The sequence below is a fragment of the Acipenser ruthenus genome, unplaced genomic scaffold (assembly GCF_902713425.1).
Source record: "Acipenser ruthenus unplaced genomic scaffold, fAciRut3.2 maternal haplotype, whole genome shotgun sequence".
NCBI classification, from domain to species: Eukaryota; Metazoa; Chordata; class Actinopteri; order Acipenseriformes; family Acipenseridae; genus Acipenser; species Acipenser ruthenus.
The window spans coordinates 825-20,000 of NW_026708587.1; the positions used below are offsets into that span (position 1 = coordinate 825).

The 19,176-nt window shown below is 49.9% G+C and overlaps 2 protein-coding genes across 5 annotated transcripts in view; one reads left to right on the forward strand and one right to left on the reverse strand.

Annotated features, from left to right (window-relative positions):
- Nucleotides 1-339: 339 nt before the first annotated feature.
- Nucleotides 340-8,600, forward strand: LOC131734611 (histone-lysine N-methyltransferase ASH1L-like). Its single transcript, XM_059021407.1, has 9 exons — nt 340-513; nt 1,245-1,331; nt 1,693-1,783; nt 2,470-2,608; nt 3,005-3,177; nt 3,558-3,723; nt 4,727-4,767; nt 4,949-5,379; nt 6,031-8,600. The coding sequence occupies exons 1-8, from the start codon at nt 490-492 to the stop codon at nt 5,332-5,334; spliced, it is 1,107 nt and encodes a 368-aa protein (XP_058877390.1). The 5' UTR covers nt 340-489; the 3' UTR covers nt 5,335-5,379; nt 6,031-8,600.
- A 2,217-nt stretch (nt 8,601-10,817) lies between these two features.
- LOC117395636 (AP-4 complex accessory subunit RUSC1) overlaps nt 10,818-19,176 on the reverse strand; it is an 11,659-nt gene continuing 3,300 nt past the window's right edge. For 2 of the 4 annotated variants that reach the window (XM_059021402.1, XM_059021401.1), the window contains exons 2-11: nt 18,531-19,176; nt 15,873-16,343; nt 15,078-15,197; nt 14,693-14,769; nt 14,431-14,605; nt 13,857-13,962; nt 13,622-13,668; nt 12,528-13,402; nt 12,066-12,203; nt 10,818-11,463 (exon numbers count right to left, since the gene is read on the reverse strand). The exon at nt 18,531-19,176 is cut by the window's right edge and continues 1,874 nt beyond it. In XM_059021402.1, coding sequence (XP_058877385.1) covers nt 11,443-11,463; nt 12,066-12,203; nt 12,528-13,402; nt 13,622-13,668; nt 13,857-13,962; nt 14,431-14,605; nt 14,693-14,769; nt 15,078-15,197; nt 15,873-16,343; nt 18,531-19,176 — 2,676 coding nt within the window. In that variant the 3' untranslated portion in view covers nt 10,818-11,442. The remainder of the gene's footprint in view (nt 11,464-12,065; nt 12,204-12,527; nt 13,403-13,621; nt 13,669-13,856; nt 13,963-14,430; nt 14,606-14,692; nt 14,770-15,077; nt 15,198-15,872; nt 16,344-18,530) is intronic. The other 2 variants (XM_059021403.1, XM_059021405.1) reach the window with 2 other exon arrangements.

Consider the following 19,176-nt stretch of genomic DNA (forward strand, 5'->3'; position numbering starts at 1 on the left):
CCCCCTCCCTCTCTCTCCTCCTCCTGCATCACATTATTTAGATACAGTAACGATGGTTTTAAAAGCCCCCCCCTCTCCTCCTCCCCCTCCCTCTCTCTCCTCCTCCTGCATCACATTATTTAGATACAGTAACGATGGTTTTAAAAGCCCCCCCTCTCCTCCTCCCCCTCCCTCTCTCTCCTCCTCCTGCATCACATTATTTAGATACAGTAACGATGGTTTTAAAAGCCTCCTCTCTCCCTCTCAGCGGTACTACGGTCGCAGGTCCCCAGCGGGTCGTGGCGTGTCACGGCTGCGGAAGGCGTATTACAGCGCCGCCACGAGTCCGCCGTGGCAGATCGACGAGATCGTGGGCGAGACGGGCAGCGAGGCGGACGGCAGCGAGGCCTCGCTCTGCGAGAAGGACCCCCCTCCTCCTCCTCCTCACACGACCGCGATGACGACGACGTCATCCGCTGCATCTGCGGACTGTACAAGGATGAGGGGCTGATGATACAGTGCGAGAAGTGTATGGTGAGGAGAGAGAGGAGAGGAGAGGAGAGGAGGGGAGAGGGAGAGGAGAGGAGAGGAGGGGAGAGGAGAGAGGGAGAGGAGAGGAGGGGAGAGGAGAGGAGAGGAGGGGCTGATGATACAGTGCGAGAAGTGTATGGTGAGGAGAGGAGAGGAGGGAGAGGAGAGGAGAGGAGAGGAGGAGGAGAGGAGGGGCTGATGATACAGTGCGAGAAGTGTATGGTGAGGGAGAGGAGAGGATAGAGGAGGGGAGGGGAGGGGAGAGGAGGGGGGGTAGAGAGAGGAGGGGGGTAGAGAGGATAGAGGAGAGGAGGGGAGGGGAGGGGGAGGGGGGTAGGAGGATAGAGGGAGAGGAGGGGGAGGGGAGGGGAGGGGAGGGGAGGGGGGGTAGAGAGGATAGAGGAGAGGAGGGGAGGGGAGGGGAGGGGGTAGAGAGGAGAGGGGGTAGAGAGGATAGAGGAGAGGAGGGGAGGGGAGGAGGGTAGAGAGGATAGAGGAGAGGAGGGGAGGGGGAAGGGGAGGGGGAGGGGAAGGGAGGGGAGGGGTGGAGAGGATATAGGAGGGGAGGGGGTGGGTAGAGAGGATAGAGGAGAGGAGGGAGGGGGAGGGGGTTGGCAGCTGCGCTGCAGTGACTGCAGTGTGTGGAGCGGTCTTGCTTTGCCATGCCAGACTGTGGCCTCTCCACCCCCCTTCTCCCTCTTTCTCTCACTCCTCTCCTCTCTCTCATTCTGCAGGTGTGGCAGCATTGTGACTGTATGGGGGTGAATGCAGACGTGGGGCACTATCTGTGTGAGCAGTGCGACCCTCGACCGGTGGACAAGGTAACTGACCCCATCTCCCCTCCCCTCCCCTCCCCTCTGACCTTCTTCCACTCTCTCCTCCTCTCTCCCCCTTCTCCTTCTCTCCCTTCCCCTCTCTCCCCTGATCTTTCCCCTGACCTCCCTCTCCTCCTCTCTCCCCCCTCTCCTCCTCTCCCCTCCCCTCTCCCTGACCTCCTCCCCTCTCTCCTCCTCTCTCCTCCTCTCTCCCCTCTCTCCTCCTCTCTCCCCTCTCTCCTCCTCTCTCTCCTCTCTCTCTCTCCCAGCAGTATTCCTGGATGTTGTTGTCGCTGTTTTCTCTGTGTGTTTTGGGGTCAGGTTGTGATCAGTGTGTTTCTGTTCTGTTTTTGGGGTGCTGTCCCAGGAGGTGCCCATGATCCCCCAGCCCAGCTACGCTCAGCCCGGCTTTGTTTACCACATCTGCCTGCTGCGGGACAGGCTGCTGCTGCGCCAGGGTACGTACCCCCTCCCTCCAAAAAACACACCTAAACGTCTACTGCAAAGGTACAATACACCTGTACCCCTCCCAAAACCACTAAGAGCACAATACACCTGTACAATACACCTGTACAATACACACCTGTACACACCTGCACAACACACCTGTACACACCTGTAGAATACACACCTACACACTATACCGCTACAATACACACCTGCACAATACACCTGTACAATACACACCTGTACACACCTGCACAATACACACCTGTACACACCTCTACAATACACACCTACACAATATACCGCTACAATACACACCTGCACAATACACCTGTAGAATACACACCTGAACACACCTGTACAATACACACCTGTACAATACACCTCTGCAATACACACCTGTACAATTCACCTGTACAATACACCTCTACAATACACACCTACACAATACACCTGTAGAATACACACCTGTACAATACACACCTGAACACACCTGTACAAAACACACCTCTACAATACACACCTGCACAACACATGTGCATTGCACCTGTACAAAAAAACTGCAAAATACACCTGTACAACACACACCTGTACACACCTGCACAATACACCTGCACAATACACCTGTACAACACACACCTGTACAATACACCTGTCACGGCCCTGAACACCTGCCCCTGTGTGTGTCGCTGTGCAGGGGACTGCGTGTATCTCATGAGGGACAGTCGGCGTGCTCCAGACGGACAGCCAGTCCGACAGTCCTACCGACTCCTCTCACACCTCAACCGGGACAAACTGGACATCTTCGCATCGAGAAACTGTGGAAAGAACGAGAAGTGAGTGAGGGGGAGGGGAGGGGAGGGGAGAAACTGGAAAAACAAGAAGTGAGTTAGGGGGAGGGAGAGGAGAGGAGAGGGGAGGGGAGGGGGGAGGGGAGAGGGGGAGAGAAACTGGAAAAACAAGAAGTGAGTGAGGGGGGAGGGAGAGGAGAGGAGAGGGGAGAGGAGAGGAGAGGGGAGAGAAACTGGAAAAACAAGAAGTGAGTGAGGGGGGAGTGAGAGGAGAGGAGAGGAGAGGGGAGAGAAACTGGAAAAACAAGAAGTGAGTGACGGGGGGAGGGGGAGGAGTAGGGGATATCCTTAATGGAAGGTGCCCTGTGACTGACTCATGTCTCTCTTCCCCCTCCTCCCCTCTCACCTCTCTCTCCCTCCCCCACTCTCTCTCCGTCTCAGGGGGGAGCGCTTTGCTTTCGGACACCATTATTTCCGCCCCCACGAGACGCACCACTCTCCGTCGCGGCGTTTCTACCACAATGAGCTGTTCCGCGTGCCGCTGTACGAGATCATCCCCCTGGAGGCCGTGGTGGGGACCTGCTGCATGCTCGACCTCTACACCTACTGCAAGGGTGAGGCTGCACCTGTACAGTACAACACACCTGTACTGTACAACACACCTGTACAGTACAATACAATACACCTGTACAATACAATACACCTGTACTGTACAATACAATACACCTGTACAATACAATACACCTATACTGTACAATACACCTGTACTGTTTAGTACACCTGTACAATACAATACACCTGTACAATACAGTACAACACACCTGTACAGTACAATACAATACACATGTACTGTACAATACAATACACCTGTACACCGACAACAAAAGCTACACCCATACAATACACTTGTACAATGCACAGCTGTACACACCTGTGTACACGTATTGCACAGGTGAGGCATGCGTGTGTGACTCCCCGTGTGTGTGTGTCTCAGGCCGGCCCAAGGGAGTGAAGGAGCAGGACGTGTATATCTGTGATTACCGGCTCGACAAGTCTGCTCACCTCTTCTACAAGATCCACCGCAACCGCTACCCCGTCTGCACCAAGTCCTACGCATTCACCACTTCCCCAAGAGACTGGCGCCCAAGAGGGACTTCTCGGTAAGAGATACAACACACCTGTACAGCACACCTGTACAATACACCTGCACAATACACCTGTACAACACACCTGTACAATACACCTGCACAATACACCTGTACACCTGTACAACACACCTGTAAAATACACCTGTACAATACACCAGCACAATACACCAGCACATTACACCTGCATAATACACCTGTACAACACACCTGTACAATACACCTGTACAACACACCAGCACAATACACCTGCACAATACACCTGTACAACACACCTGTACACCTGTACAACACACCTGTACACCTGTACAACACACCTGTACAACACACCAGCACAATACACCTGTACACCTGCACAACACACCTGTAAAATACACCTGTACAATACACCAGCACAATACACCAGCACATTACACCTGCATAATACACCTGCATAATACACCTGTACAGCACACCTGTACAATACACCTGTACAGCACACCTGTACACCTGCACAATACACCTGTACAACACACCTGAACACCTGTACAGCACACCTGTACAATACACCTGTACAGCACACCTGTACAACACACCAGCACAATACACCTGCACAATACACCCGTACAACACACCTGTACACCTGTACAACACACCTGTACAACACACCTGTACACCTGTACAACACACCTGTACAACACACCAGCACAATACACCTGTACACCTGTACAACACACCTGTACAACACACTGTGTACAACACCAGCACAATACACCTGCATAATACACCTGCATAATACACCTGTACAGCACACCTGTACAATACACCTGTACAGCACACCTGTACACCTGCACAATACACCTGTACAACACACCTGAACACCTGTACAGCACACCTGTACAATACACCTGTACAACACACCTGCACAACACACCTGCCCAACACACCTGTACATCTGTACAGCATACCTCTATAATAACTTATCTCTCCTCTCTCTCTCTCTCTCTCTCTCTCTCTCTCTCTCTCTCTCTCTCTCCAGCCTCACTACGTTCCGGACAACTACAAGCGCAACGGAGGAAGGTGAGGGACTTCAATTCAGTGCTTTTATTCCTGTCTGTTGGTTTTTAAAAAAAACAATTTTAAGGGGTTGGATGCGCCCTGCTCAGTGCTGGCAGTGCCTTGTGAAACTCACCCTGGGGTCTCTCCTCCCTCCCAGTTAATTGTGCGTCTCTCTCCCTCTCTCTCTCTCTCTCTCTCTCAGATCATCGTGGAAAAGCGAGAGACCCAAACTGGGGTGCAAGGAGACGGTGGGGGGAGCGTGTGAGGAGGAGCCCCCACCAGCGCTGGACGAAATGGGGCTGGGGGGCGAGGCAAGGCCCAGGCTTGAGGAGACAGTGGTGGCCGGGGGTGAGGCAGAGACGGAGAGGGGGAGCGAAAGAGAGAGGGAGAGGGAGAGAGAGAAAGAGCGCCCTCCCAGACAGGACCAGCAGCAAGGAGCTGAGGAAGAGGAAGAGGAGGAGGAGGAGGAAGAGAGGGAGCGGCGGCCAGAGGAGGAGGAGGAGGAGGAGGGAGAGAGGGAGAGGGAGGCCCCCTTACTGGAGCTCGGACCCCCCAGTGAGAGGAGGGGGGCTCAGAGAGAGCGGCTGAACAAGATATTGCTTCACCTGCTGCACAGGATCCCTGGGAAGAATGGTGAGAGAGAGAGAGAGAGAGAGAGAGAGAGAGAGAGAGAGAGAGAGAGCAGAACAACAGGCAGGGGATACTTCACTGCAGAGCGCTCTAGCAGTATAGGAAAGAGAACTCCCCTCTCAACACTGCAGAGCGCTCTAGCAGTATAGGAAAGAGAGCTCCCCTCTCGACACTGCAGAGCGCTCTAGCAGTATAGGAAAGAGGACTCCCCTCTCGACACTGCAGAGCGCTCTAGCAGTATAGGAAAGAGAACTCCCCTCTCGACACTGCAGAGCGCTCTAGCAGTATAGGAAAGAGAACTCCCCTCTCGACACTGCAGAGCGCTCTAGCAGTACAGGAAAGAGAACTCCCCTCTCCACACTGCAGAGCGCTCTAGCAGTATAGGAAAGAGGACTCCCCTCTCGACACTGCAGAGCGCTCTAGCAGTATAGGAAAGAGAACTCCACTCTCAACACTGCAGAGCGCTCTAGCAGTATAGGAAAGAGAACTCCCCTCTCGACACTGCAGAGCGCTCTAGCAGTATAGTAAAGAGGACTCCCCTCTCGACACTGCAGAGCGCTCCAGCAGTATAGGAAAGAGGACTCTCCTCTCCACACAGTGTTTTGGGTCTTTTTAATGTGTTTGGTGCTTTAATTCCCCCTTCCTCTCTCTCAGTGATCGATGTCACCTATCTCCTGGAGGAAGGCTCGGGTCGGAAGCTGCGCAGGAGAACCCTGGGAATAGGAGACGGAGCCAGCTACAGGAAGTGAGGTCACTGCGGGGGGGGAGGGGCAGAGCCAGCTACAGGAAGTGAGGTCACCGCAAAGGGGGCGGGGCCTGAGCCCGAACCCGGAGCGGCGAGCCGGGAATCGGAACAAACGCGAAGGAACGAGAGGAGAAAACAAAGAGAGGGAGAGAGAGAGAGAGAGAGAGAGAGAGAGACTCTCCAAGCCTGGGTTTGAACCGTGGACTGCGGTCGCTGCCACCAGCCCACGCCCCCTTCTCTCTCTGTCACGCGGGAAGGCGTGTGCGTGTGCTTTCCGTGACGGCGTATCTTTCAAAGCTGATGCCATCGTTGTGTGAAGGTGTGGAGACTGTCAAACAGACACCAAAAGAAGCTTGCTTTTAATAATGATAATGATAATGATAATGATAGATACAGGGAGAGGACTGAGGCTCCCGGTACAGAGCAGTGTGATCCGGGCCTGGTTTCATAATCACACACACCTGAGCTTGTTTCCTGGACACACTGGGGGCTGATCAAACTCTCAACAAAAGCTTTGCAAAGTAATACTGTTATTATCATTAGTTTTAGTATCATTATTATTATTGTTGTTGTTGTTATTATTATTATTATTATTATTATTATTATTATTATTATTATTATTAGTAGTAGTAGTAGTATTATTATTAGTATTATTAACCATGGCTAGGATGTCATTTGTTGAGGATGATTTTATTTGATTTCTTTTTCTACTTTTTTTTTTTTAATCGTCTGTTTGTTTGTTTATTTATTTATTTTTTTTAATGTCTGCAGTGACTCGTACAAAACAAACCAAATTCAAAATAAGGAAAAAAAAAACACCCACACAATGATTTGTAAGGATCCATTCCACAGGCAGACTTCTGCAAGAAACACACAGCCAGCTCGCTGGACTTCACAGTCTGGGAGAGGAACAGTTTCTGAAGAGGACTTGACTGACAGACAGACAAAAGGATGTGAAAAATATATTCTAAATAAAAAGCGTTTGCCTTCTGGGCCTGAGAGAGTTTCAGCAGCTTTGCGGTACACTGCAGATTAAAAACGAAACGAAACGAAACGAAACGAAACGAAACGAAACGAAACACTACAGCTGACCAGCTCCCCGAGCGCCACGCTGCTCCAGCGAAGAACTTTCAATACCCTCCGGCATTTCATTTCATCCTGGGATCATGAAGGGCAAACGCACGCACGCACGCACGCACGCACGGACACACGCACGCACACACACACACGCACGCAGATGCAGCTGTTTATTCGGATACCGATTTTTAAAAAAGGGCTCTCTTTTTTTGTGTGTGTCACAAATCCCTCAAACAAAATAACGAAGACAAAAAAAAAAAAGGTTTTATTTTTTAAGTTTTCTTGTAAAGGTCAGCGTTTGGTAAACGTGCATCCAGCGTGTGGTGTTTGAAATATTGTGAATGACGACGATGACGTCCCATTCGAATGACGTGCCACGCTCTCTGTGTAGATGATTCGTGTACATAAGAGCGCCTGCGCGGCGCCTTTTATATTGGAACGCTATGTATTATAATAATGTTATTATTATTATTATTATTATTATTACTACGAGTGTTGATATTGGTGTTGTTAATCGTATTATAATTGTTATTAATAGTATTATCGTGGCTGCAGGTATAATTGTCGTTTTTCTTACCCTCTCCGTTGTTGTTGTATTATTTCAAACTTGTTTTTTTTTTTTGTAAAAAAAAAAAAAAAAAATTAAAAAAAATAATAATTACAGCTACTGCATAATTTGAAAAAAATAATCACTTAGTCTGCAAAGATGAATGCGTGTGCGTGTGTGCGTGTGTATATATACACATATATACACACATTATATATACACACATATATGATTCTAACATTAGATCACAGCTGGCTCTTTGAGCTAATATATATATATATATATATATATATATATATATATATATATATATATATATATATATATATATATATAATTAAAAATTCATATTTGCAAACCAAGTGATTTTTCTTCGTTTTTTTGTATCGTTATTCTATATCAGTAATGCAGTTTGAAGCGGCTCGGGTGCGTGGATTTCCTTGTGCTGTTCAGAGAGAGAGAGAGTGAAATACTCTGAGATTTCTGTAGAGACGCGCGAACACATTTCTGTGTTTCAAAACGCGTCGCAGAGAGAGAGAGAGAGAGACGCGGGTCAGACACTAAACTGAATAAATACAACATATGCTTTTAAACCTCAGTAGGAAAAAAAAACAGAACAAAACAAACTGAAAAAAAACAGAACACTAGTTTAGATAATGGAATGTTATTGGAAGAATTATTTTAGACGCTTAAATATTATTATTATTATTATTATTATTATTATTATTATTATTATTATGATTATGATTATGATTGTATTTTCAATTCTGAAATGATTTTTTTTTTGTTTTTATTTTATTGTATAGATTTTGTGTGTGTTTTTTAATAAAAGCATACCCTGTTGCTAAACTGCAAGTCGATTCTAACCCTCCTTCTGGATGAAATGCTGCTGATGATGAAGTAATACAGATTCCCTTTTTATAAACACGCACGCACGCACGCACGCACGCACACGCACCCACAGGTGAAACCGCATCTTAGAAACAGACGAGTCTTTTTTTTAAAACTTTAATCTTTGTAAATGATGTATTACGGATTTTAACATTGGATGTGATTGCTTAAAAAAAGAAATACAAAAAATAATAATAAAAAAAACAACACCGGGAAGAACGCAAGGACTGCGCCTGCGTGTCCGTGATGACGCTGGATAATAAATGGAGAGGGTTTTTTTTTTCAAAACTTAGTGTGTTTATTGAATTTGTGTGCGTGTGCGTGTGCGTGTGCGTGTGCGTGAGTGCGTGTGTGCGTGTGCGTGTGCGTGTGTATATATAAGAACATAAGAAAGTTTCCAAACGAGAGGAGGCTCCATTCAGCCCATCTTGCTCGTTTGGTTTGTTAGCAGCTTATTGATCCCAGAATCTCATCAAGCAGCTTCTTGAAGGATCCCAGGGTGTCAGCTTCAACAACATTACTGGGGAGTTGGTTCCAGACCCTCACAATTCTCTGTGTAAAAAAGTGCCTCCTATTTTCTGTTCTGAGTGCCCCTTTATCTAATCTCCATTTGTGACCCCTGGTCCTTTTTTCTTTTTTCAAGTCAAAGAAGTCCCCTGGGTCGACATTGTCTATAGCTTTTAGGATTCTGAATGCTTGAATCAGATCACGGCGTAGTCTTCTTTGTTCAAGACTGAATAGATTCAATTCTTTTAGCCTGTCTTCATACGACATGCCTTTTAAACCCGGGATAATTCTGGTCGCTCTTCTTTGCACTCTTTCTAGAGCAGCAAAATTCTTTTTGTAACGAGGTGACCAGAACTGAACACAATATTCTAGGTGAGGTCTTACTAATGCATTGTAAAGTTTTTACATTACTTCCCTTGATTTAAATTCAACTCTTTTCACAATATATCCAAGCATCTTGTTAGCCTTTTTTATAGGCTTCAACAACATTACTGGGGAGTTGGTTCCAGACCCTCACGATTCTCTGTGTAAAAAAGTGCCTCCTATTTTCTGTTCTGAATGCCCCTTTATCTAATCTCCATGTGTGACCCCCTGGTGCTTGTTTCTTTTATAGCCTGGTACCTGGGAGCCCTGCGTCCATGGCAACGAGCACTGTGGTATGCAGGCGCCCTGTTGCCATAGCTACAGGGCTGCGGCGTCGCTCTCCGCTCCAGGGCTTGCGTGTTGCATACCCGGGGCAGACTGGCACAGCAGAGCGGGCAAAACTCCGTGAGGGGAGCCGCTAATAATAAACAGACAGGGCACGCCCGGGATCAATGCAACAGCGAGATGTATGCAAGAAAGCATTAGTATTTATTAATTAATTAATTAATTAATTAATTAATTAATTAATTAATTAATTAATTAATAAATAAATAAATAAATAAATAAATATATATATATATATATATATATATATATATATATATATATATATATATATATATATATATATTAGCTCAAAGAGCCAGCTGCCCAACGTTTCGATATGTTGTACATATATTTCTCAAGGGAGCCTGTGTTTGAATCCAAACATTGATTTATATATATATATACAGTAAATCATAGATATAAAATATTTTGCACCCTGAAGAAATTTCACAGTCATAGTCTCAGTCAAAAATGTCGTGTAATGTGAGTCTGTCGGTCTAATGACGTTTCTTCTTGGTCCAGGTGGCTGAACTGGTGGGCAGTTTGAACCGCGTTTCAGTCAGTGGATGTTGCTGGAGTCAGTCTCAGTGCGGTTTAATCTTCTCAACACAGATGCAGTCTTGTATCGTTTTTGTTTTGTTTTGTTTTTTGGTGTCTCAGAACTGCAACCGAAGACGGGATACGAGAGCGCATTCATTACAAACACACAAGCGGCACCGGCAGAGGCGACGGCGTCTCCGCACAGTCAGCGCTGCCCAGCCTTCGGCCGGTGTTCCGGTTCACCCAGTCCGTCATTGCTCGTACCCGTTCCTCAGTCTGCTCCAGCCCTGCTTTCAATTCACAAGCTTGCTTTTTAAATCTCAGTTTGAAAGCAAGTTTCATCACGGTACCCAGTGATAATGTTAATAAAGCTAATAAGAGGTGACAGCATGGATTTTAAAGATGGTCAGCGCTCCTTTAAAGGGAGGGGTCAGTGATAATGTTAATAAAGCTAATAAGAGGTGAGAGAATGGATTTTAAAGATGGTCAGCGCTCCTTTAAACGGAGGGGTCAGTGATAATGTTGCTGGTGCAAATAAGAGTCTGCTGCCACCCAGTGTTTAGGGAGTGGTACTACGTCACTGTTTTCATCACATAACCACACACACACAGACAAAGACACAAACACACACAAACAGACACACACGCACACACAAAGCAATGCCTGGAGCCTCTCTTCAGGAGCAGGTTGGTGTTTATTAATAATTACAGCAGCTGCATCATTCCTCACAGCAGCAACACAAGCAGGGCTGCCTCTACCAGCTGGGTCTACACGCTGCACAGCTGTGTGCATCTTTAAATAGCAGGTGTTCAATTGAAGCATTAGATATGAGAATGCTGCCTCCCTCTCTCTCTCTCTCTCTCTCTCTCTCTCTCTCTCTCTCTCTCTATACACACACAATGGCATTGCTCTACTGGGCCCACGTCACATGATCAGGGAGGCGAAGCCAATGGGAACCAGCCCCTCGCGGTCTCCTTGGCGACAGCGGATCCACTCCTCGTCCACGGCCCCCACCAGGGGAAGCTCCTCCCCCTTCCTGAAGCTAAGCTCCGCCCCCGAGCCCTGGTAATCACACAGCGTGCGCACGGCCCTGTGGGTAACGAGACAAGCATGAACACAGACTCTGTACCCCCCCCCCCCCCCCGAAAGGAGAACCACAAAGCAGAAAAATGTGTTAAACGCAAAAATGAAACACAAATATATTTGTTTATAGAGAACGGCTACACTCTGAAAAAGTTTTGCATCATCTAGAAGGAAGCCATAATCGTGGAATTCAATATGTTAACAAGGGAACATTATTCAGCAGCTTTCATTGGACTCTATGAAGCTGAGGGAGTTCATTCTATATAGAGGGGGTGGAATTCAATATGTTAACAAGGGAACATTATTCAGCAGCTTTCATTGGACTCTATGAAGCTGAGGGAGTTCATTCTATATAGAGGGGGTGGAATTCAATATGTTAACAAGGGAACATTATTCAGCAGCTTTCATTGGACTCTATGAAGCTGAGGGAGTTCATTCTATATAGAGGGGGTGGAATTCAATATGTTAACAAGGGAACATTATTCAGCAGCTTTCATTGGACTCTATGAAGCTGAGGGAGTTCATTCTACAAGGGGATGCTAAACTCGGCAGAACTGCAGAGTTGAGGCGTGATTCTGAGAGCTGTATTGAGCACACAGGGGTGCTTACCTGAGTCCTGGGTTCTGTGTGTCGGTCCGCTTCGGGCTGGTCTCTGGTCCAGACCCCTCTCCTCCTCGCTGGGTTGCGGCGCCGGTCCGAATCGCCCTCAGAACAGAAGCGCTCGGAGAGAGCCAGCTGGACGGACGGCTGAGGGGGACAGACGGACAGACAGACAGACAGACTGGTCACTAACAGACAGCTGTGATTTTATAGAGAAGACAGCTACAGTAGTTGTGGGATATTTAGACAGACAGATAGATCAGGGATGGGAATCAGACTCCTGTTGCACAGCAGTGTCACCCAGTCCAGGTTTCACTGCTACCAGCTTGATCAGCCCCAGTGTGTCTAGGTAACAAGCTCAGGTGTGTCTGATTATTAAACTCACAGTGAAACCAGGACTGGATCACACTGCTGTGCAACGGGAGTCTGATTCCCATCCCTGTATCCAGTCTCTCTGTCTCTCTCTCTCACCGCAGTTTCTGCTCCTGTGTCGCTGGCTTGCTGTCCCCCAGTGAAGCTCCGAAAAGTCTGCCCAGCATCCAGAACTGAGCCCCTTTCACCTCCGACCCCGCCGGCGCCCTCTGACCCGCGCCTGACCCGTCGGGGCGGGGGGGGCGGGGCCTCTGCGTCCGTGCCGCGGGTGTCCGGAGAGGTGCCTGACTGTGTCTCTGTGCAGCTCCGGGGGTCCTTGCCCCAGTTCTGTGTCTGTGTGGGGGAGAGAGAGACCCAGGGGTTCTGGCTGAGCTTGTCCCACCAGCTCACCTCTCCCTCCCCAGCCCTGATTCTGCTGGCCCGGTCCGATCCAGCCCAGTTCTGGCCCAGCCCGCCCCCCCACTGCACTATCTGCTTCCAGCCGCTCTGAAGAGCTTGCCCTGCCTGCTGTGACAGGGGCCTCCCAGCACCAGGGGGCGCTCCCCCCAGCTCCCACTCCACAGGGAAAAGCACACTCTGATTGGCTGGGCCGCTGCTGCCTGCCTCTTTCCTACTAGCTGGCTTCTGATTGGTTGGACCGGCCCCACCTCCAGGCGCTGGATTGGCTGTGCCGGGTTTTGGCCCCCGATCAGTGTGCTCACTCCCATTCGCTAAACCAGGGCTGTCCTGATTGGCTGTCCCCTTTCCATCTGGCCCCCGATTGGCTGGTGCTGACCCCCTGGGGATCTGATTGGCCGAGCTGGCTCTGCGGCCGTCCTGATTGGCTGGCAGGAGGTGGTGGTGTTCGAATAGCAGATCGAGGTGAAAGGTCAGGAGAGAGAGGGGCTGCAGCAGCAGCAACAGCTCCTCAAAGAGAGGCTGACAGGATGTGAGGCGCAGGAAGGAGGCGGGGCTGTAGTAAGCTGACAGCACGTCTGGGGGGCAGAGACAAAAGGGAGTCAGTCACGAGAGAAACATCAAACAGCAGACAGGGTCTCTTATTATAATACAGAAATCCATTCTCCACTTCCCTCAAAAACTATACCTCTTATATCATCACCATCACCATCACCATCATAATAATAATAATAATAATAATAATAATAATAATAATAATAATAATAATAATAATAATAATAATAAGCCCAGTTTACCTTGAGAGCTCTGTAGGTGAGACAGCCAGTGATCCAGCAGCTTTAGACTGAGGGGAGAGACAGAGAGGAGACATCGCTGGGATGACGATATGCATCGTAAACACTTATCCCTCTCTCACTCTCTCTCCCCTCCCCCTCTATCCCTGTCTCCCCACCCCTCCCCCCTCTATCCCTGTCCCCCCACCCCTCCCCTCACACTGCCTGCTTCCCCTCCCTCCCCCCTCGCCCCCCTCACTTGAGCAGTCCGAAGACGAAGGCATTGAATCTCTTGTTTGCGTTGCGGAGCTCAGGGAGCTGGCAGAGCCGGGAAGAGAGGAGGTGAAGACCCTGAGTACTGGGGCCTGGAGAGAGAGGAGAGGAGAGAGGGGGAGAGGAGAGGAGAGAGAGGGGGGAGAGGAGAGGAGAGAGGGGGAGAGGAGAGGAGAGGAGAGGAGAGAGGGGGGGAGAGGAGAGGAGAGAGGGGGAGAGGAGAGGAGAGAGGGGGAGAGGAGAGAGGAGAGAGAGGGGGAGAGGAGAGAGAGGAGAGAGGAGAGAGAGAGGGGGAAAGGAGAGGAGAGAGAGGGAGAGGAGAGGAGAGAGGGGGAGAGAGGAGAGGAGAGAGGGGGAGAGGAGAGGAGAGAGGGGGAGAGAGGAGAGGAGAGAGGGGGAGAGGAGAGGAGAGAGAGGGGGGAGAGGAGAGAGAGAGGGGGAAAGGAAAGCAGAGAGAAAGAGAGGGAGAGTAAGTATTTGTGAGTCAAGTCTCTGTGTTTTTGTGTCTCTCTCTCTCTCTCTCTCTCTCTCTCTCTCTCTCTCTCTCTCTTTATATTTACCTGGTCGTGTGGAGGCCTCCACCAGTCCCCAGGGTGAATTCCTCCTGCGGCCCACGATGAGGTCACTCTGGTAGGGCTTGAGTCCGTCGGAGAGCAGGGAGCGGAGAGCCGGGCAGAGGGCCTGGAGCACCAGTCGGGCGAGAGAGGGGTTCAACCTGCTGTCCCCCGACTGCGCCTGGGATAGGGAGTCAAAACAGATGTCAGACAAAACAAACCCACCCTCTCTCCTGTCTCCCCCTCTCCCCTCTCCCCCCGAACTCACCTTCTGGACGAGCGTTCGTGACGAGCTGAAGTGAGAGAGGATCTCCTCCACTGCGGAGCTGACAGCATTCACCAGAGCTGAGAGAGAGAGAGAGAGAGAGAGAGAGAGAGAGAGAGAGAGAGAGGGAGAGAGAGAGAGAGAGAGAGAGAGAGAGAGGGAGAGGGAGAGAGAGAGAGAGAGAGAGAGAGGGAGAGAGAGAGAGAGAGAGAGAGAGAGAGAGAGAGAGAGAGAGAGAGGAGAGAGAGAGAGAGAGAGAGTCAACCAGCCAGCAACCACGGCGACATCATCACAGTGACATCATCACAATGACATCACCACCTGTTTAGATTGCACTAATAATAATAATAATACATCAATACAAATCAACACAGCGACATCATCATACCACTCTTCTGCTGCAGGCACAGCAGGGGCAGCTCCTGATCACCCAGAGGGGTCCTCGAGGAACCGGCCATCCAGGTCCCGCCCACCTGCAGCGGTCCGGTGAATGAGAGGCTGCGAACGACTGAGAGGGGCGGGGCCAGAGAGAGGGAGAGACGGAGAGAGAGAGAGAGAGGGATTAGAATTTTAAAATACTGTACCCAATAGAGCTCTCAGAATCATATTTAAACTACAGCAGGTACACCAGAGTGGAGCCACTCCCATCCCAGTGTGTCTAGTTAACAAACTCAGGTGTGTCTGATTATTAAACTCCTAGTGAAACCAGGACTGGATCACACTGCTGTGCAGCGGGAGGCTGTGTGGTCCAGTGGTTAAAGAAAAGGGCTTGGTCCCCGGTTCAAATCCCATCTCAGCCACTGACTCATTGTGTGACCCTGAGCAAGTCACTTCACCTCCTTGTGCTCCGTCTTTCGGGGTGAGACGTAGTTGTAAGTGACTCTGCAGCTGATGCATAGTTCACACACCCTAGTCTCTGTAAGTCGCCTTGGATAAAGGCGTCTGCTAAATAAACTAATAGTAACAGGAGCCTTATTCCCATCCCTGATCTATCTATCTGTTTAAATATCCCACTCCTACCACCAATATACTGTAGCTGTCTTCTCTGTAAAATGCAACAGGAGTCTATGCCCTGATCTATATCACACATCATATCTCTTATATCACAGAAAGCACTAACATGACTCCAGCCTGAAACACACACACAGGTCCGGCTGCAATGCAAGGCCACTGAAACTCTTACGCTGTTCACACGCTCTGCCCGTGTGAGAGGCGGCCGCAGGGACTCTCCCTCCAGACCCCTGCCCCCCGTCCTGGGGCCCCCCTGGGCAGGCTCGCAGGCTGGGCAGGGTTCGGCTGCGGGGGAAGAAGGGGCAGCACAGACTGGGCAGGTCCGTGCACGGGGGGGGCAAGCCGGCCCTGACAGGGGGGGAGTAGGCTCCGATCGGGGAGAGGCGAGGCGGGGTGGGGGGAGAGAGGAGGTCAGTGAAGAGGAGGGCGCCCCCTGGCTGCCCGGAGAGGTACTGAAGCCAGGGCCCGGAGACTGGGAGTGTGGACTCGTCTGGGCTGGACAGCAGCTGGCTCCTCCTGGTGGACGGGTGGTGGAATAGCAGGTGCTGCTGGTGGTGTCGGTAATGGTACTGTACTGGGGGGAGCAGCAGAGCGTGGGTCTGGTCAGGGAGGGGGAAGTAGGGAGAGGGGGGAGCAGAGACTGCTGGGAGAGAAAGAGAAGGGAGAGAGAGAGAAAGGGGAGAGAAGGAGAGGGGGAGAAAGAGGAGAGAGAGGAGGAAGGGGAGGGAAGGGGTGAGTGGTTAAAGGGAGTGAAGGAGGAAGAGACAGACATCAGGACAGTGGAGGGAAAGGTAAGCAGACAGGGATGGAGGGATGGGAGAAAAAAACAAAGATGGAAAGAAGGTTAGTATCAGAGAGAGAGAGAGAGAGAGAGAGAGAGAGAGACAGACAGAGAGAGAGAGAGAGAGAGAGATCAGGTAATCCCAGACACAGAGACACAGAGAGAGTGAGCTGAATGGAGGGCCCTGATATCACTTCCTGTCTAAACATGGGGCTATGACATCACTTCCTTTCTAAACACAACACAGTAATGACAGTTACTGGCTAAAAGTTTTCTTTTAAGTAAATCTGACCAGACACACACACACACACACACACACACACACACGCACGCACGCACGCACGCACGCACGCACAGACACACACACACAGACACACACACTCACACACACAGACACACACACACACACAGACACACACACACACACACACACACACACACACACACACACACACACACACATCCCTTAATAAGTCAATATAATATAACTTTTCACAACTGCAGTGAAACTGTAAAAAAAAAACCTGTTAATTTCAGCCACTCCCGATGCAACGCCTGCGTGGTAAAACCCATTCCTGAACCAGACAAACCAGTACATCTCACCTGAAGCCCGTCACAGCCAGAGACAAACAAGTCTGCCTGTTTCACACAGCCCACTTCCTGAAGAACTCTCAGAGCTCAGTGTTGAGCTCCGATTGGCTGGCAGGGTACGTCTGATCACGCCCACCCCTGTTCTTAAAGATGTACCGCATTGATTCCTCTTTAAGCACAGATTCACACACACTGAGACACACACACACTGAGAGACGCACACACTGAGACACGCACACTGAGACACACACACTGAGAGACACACACACTGAGACACACACACTGAGAGACACACACACTGAGACACGCACACTGAGAGACACACACACTGAGACACATACACACTGAGAGACGCACACTGAGACACACACACTGAGACACACACACCGAGACACGCACACACTGAGAGACGCACACACTGAGACACACACACTGAGAGACACACACACTGAGACACATACACACTGAGACACGCACACACTGAGACACACACACTGAGAGACACACACACTGAGAGACACACACACTGAGACACACACACACTGAGACAAACACACAGAGACACACACACACAGCACTGCAGTCAATGTCACTGTAACTGCAATTATGAGAATCATTAGAGGTTATCGGTGTGGGACATGTGTGAGGGAGGTAGGGAGAGAGGGAGAGGGGGAAAGAGAGGGGAGGTAAAGATGTAAGAGAGAAAGAGGGGGAGAGGAGGGAAAGAGAGGGAGATAGAAAGGAGGGAGGGAGGGAGAGAGCAGGAGCTGTAGAGGTGTTTTCCGGAATTTTCCCAGCCTCTGCAGACTCTAATATTGAACGATGCAGTTATGACATCATCTCTGGCGGGGGAGGGGATATGACTGCAGAATCTCCACTGACTGCAGCTGCTTCCGAGCTGAGAGTTTTACCAAAAAGGAACCGACTGACAAGACAGCCCTCTCAACAGAGAAATACAAACAGAAACTGAAAAACATTTCAACCTTTCTCTGAATCCATTTACTTTCGTCTGCTAAGACATAAATAATAAAAATAATAATAATAATAATAAAAACTTGCTTCCAACGAGTCCCTCAGTAGTCTTTTATTAATTATTATTATTATTATTATTATTATTATTATTATTATTATTATTATTATTATTATTTATTTATTTATTTCTTAGCAGACGCCCTTATCCAGGGCGACTTACAATTGTTACAAGATATCACATTATACATTATTTTACATTATACAGATATCACATTATTTTACATACAATTCCCCATTTATACAGTTGGGTTTTTACTGGAGCAATCTAGGTAAAGTACCTTGCTCAAGGGTACAGCAGCAGTGTCCCCCCACCTGGGATTGAACCCACGACCCTCTGGTCAAGAGTCCAGAGCCCTGACCACTACTCCACACTGCTGCCCCTTATTATTATTTGGCAGATTACATGTTACATTCTCTCGTTCTCACCTGCAGAGTGGCTCTCCCTGCCTCTCCCTCCATCCGCAGTGCCTCTCTCCCCTTCTCCGTCGCCGGGCGGAATCCCCAGGGGGCGGGGCTCGTCTTCCGCAGCTCCCTCTGCGATTGGCTGCAGGGCTGGCCGGGAGTGCCTCCTGGCCAGTGGCGGCTGGCTCGGAGTCTGGAAGTAAAAGCTGATGGCTGGCGGGGGCGGCTGGGCGGCCGCTGAGGGTTCGGAACCCCCTGCCTCCTCAAGGAAGGGGTCCCAGGCGCTGGGGAAAGGCGGGGGCTCTTCCGGCTCCACCTGGACCGCCCCTTCGTCACTGGAGCAGGACCCCCAGTTTTGTCTCTGCTGGTTCTGCTTGTTTCGGAGCCTCAGCTCTTTGAAGGTGGTCACATTTGACCCACCCTGAGACCCTCCTTTTTGGGGGCTGCTCCTCCTGTTCTCCCCCTCCTCCTCTTCCTCCTCCGCCTCAGCCCGTTGATTCCCGTTTCCGAACGGCCGGGGAGGGAGCTCCGTGTCCGGGGAGAAAACCATGAGCCAATCGGATCGCTCCCTGTCGCCGCCGGCCGCGCTGTGATTGGCCGAGCCGCCGCTCCTCCTCCTCCGGCGGGCGAGCTCGTGGAATGACGTCACGTTCTTCTGGGGTTCCGGAAT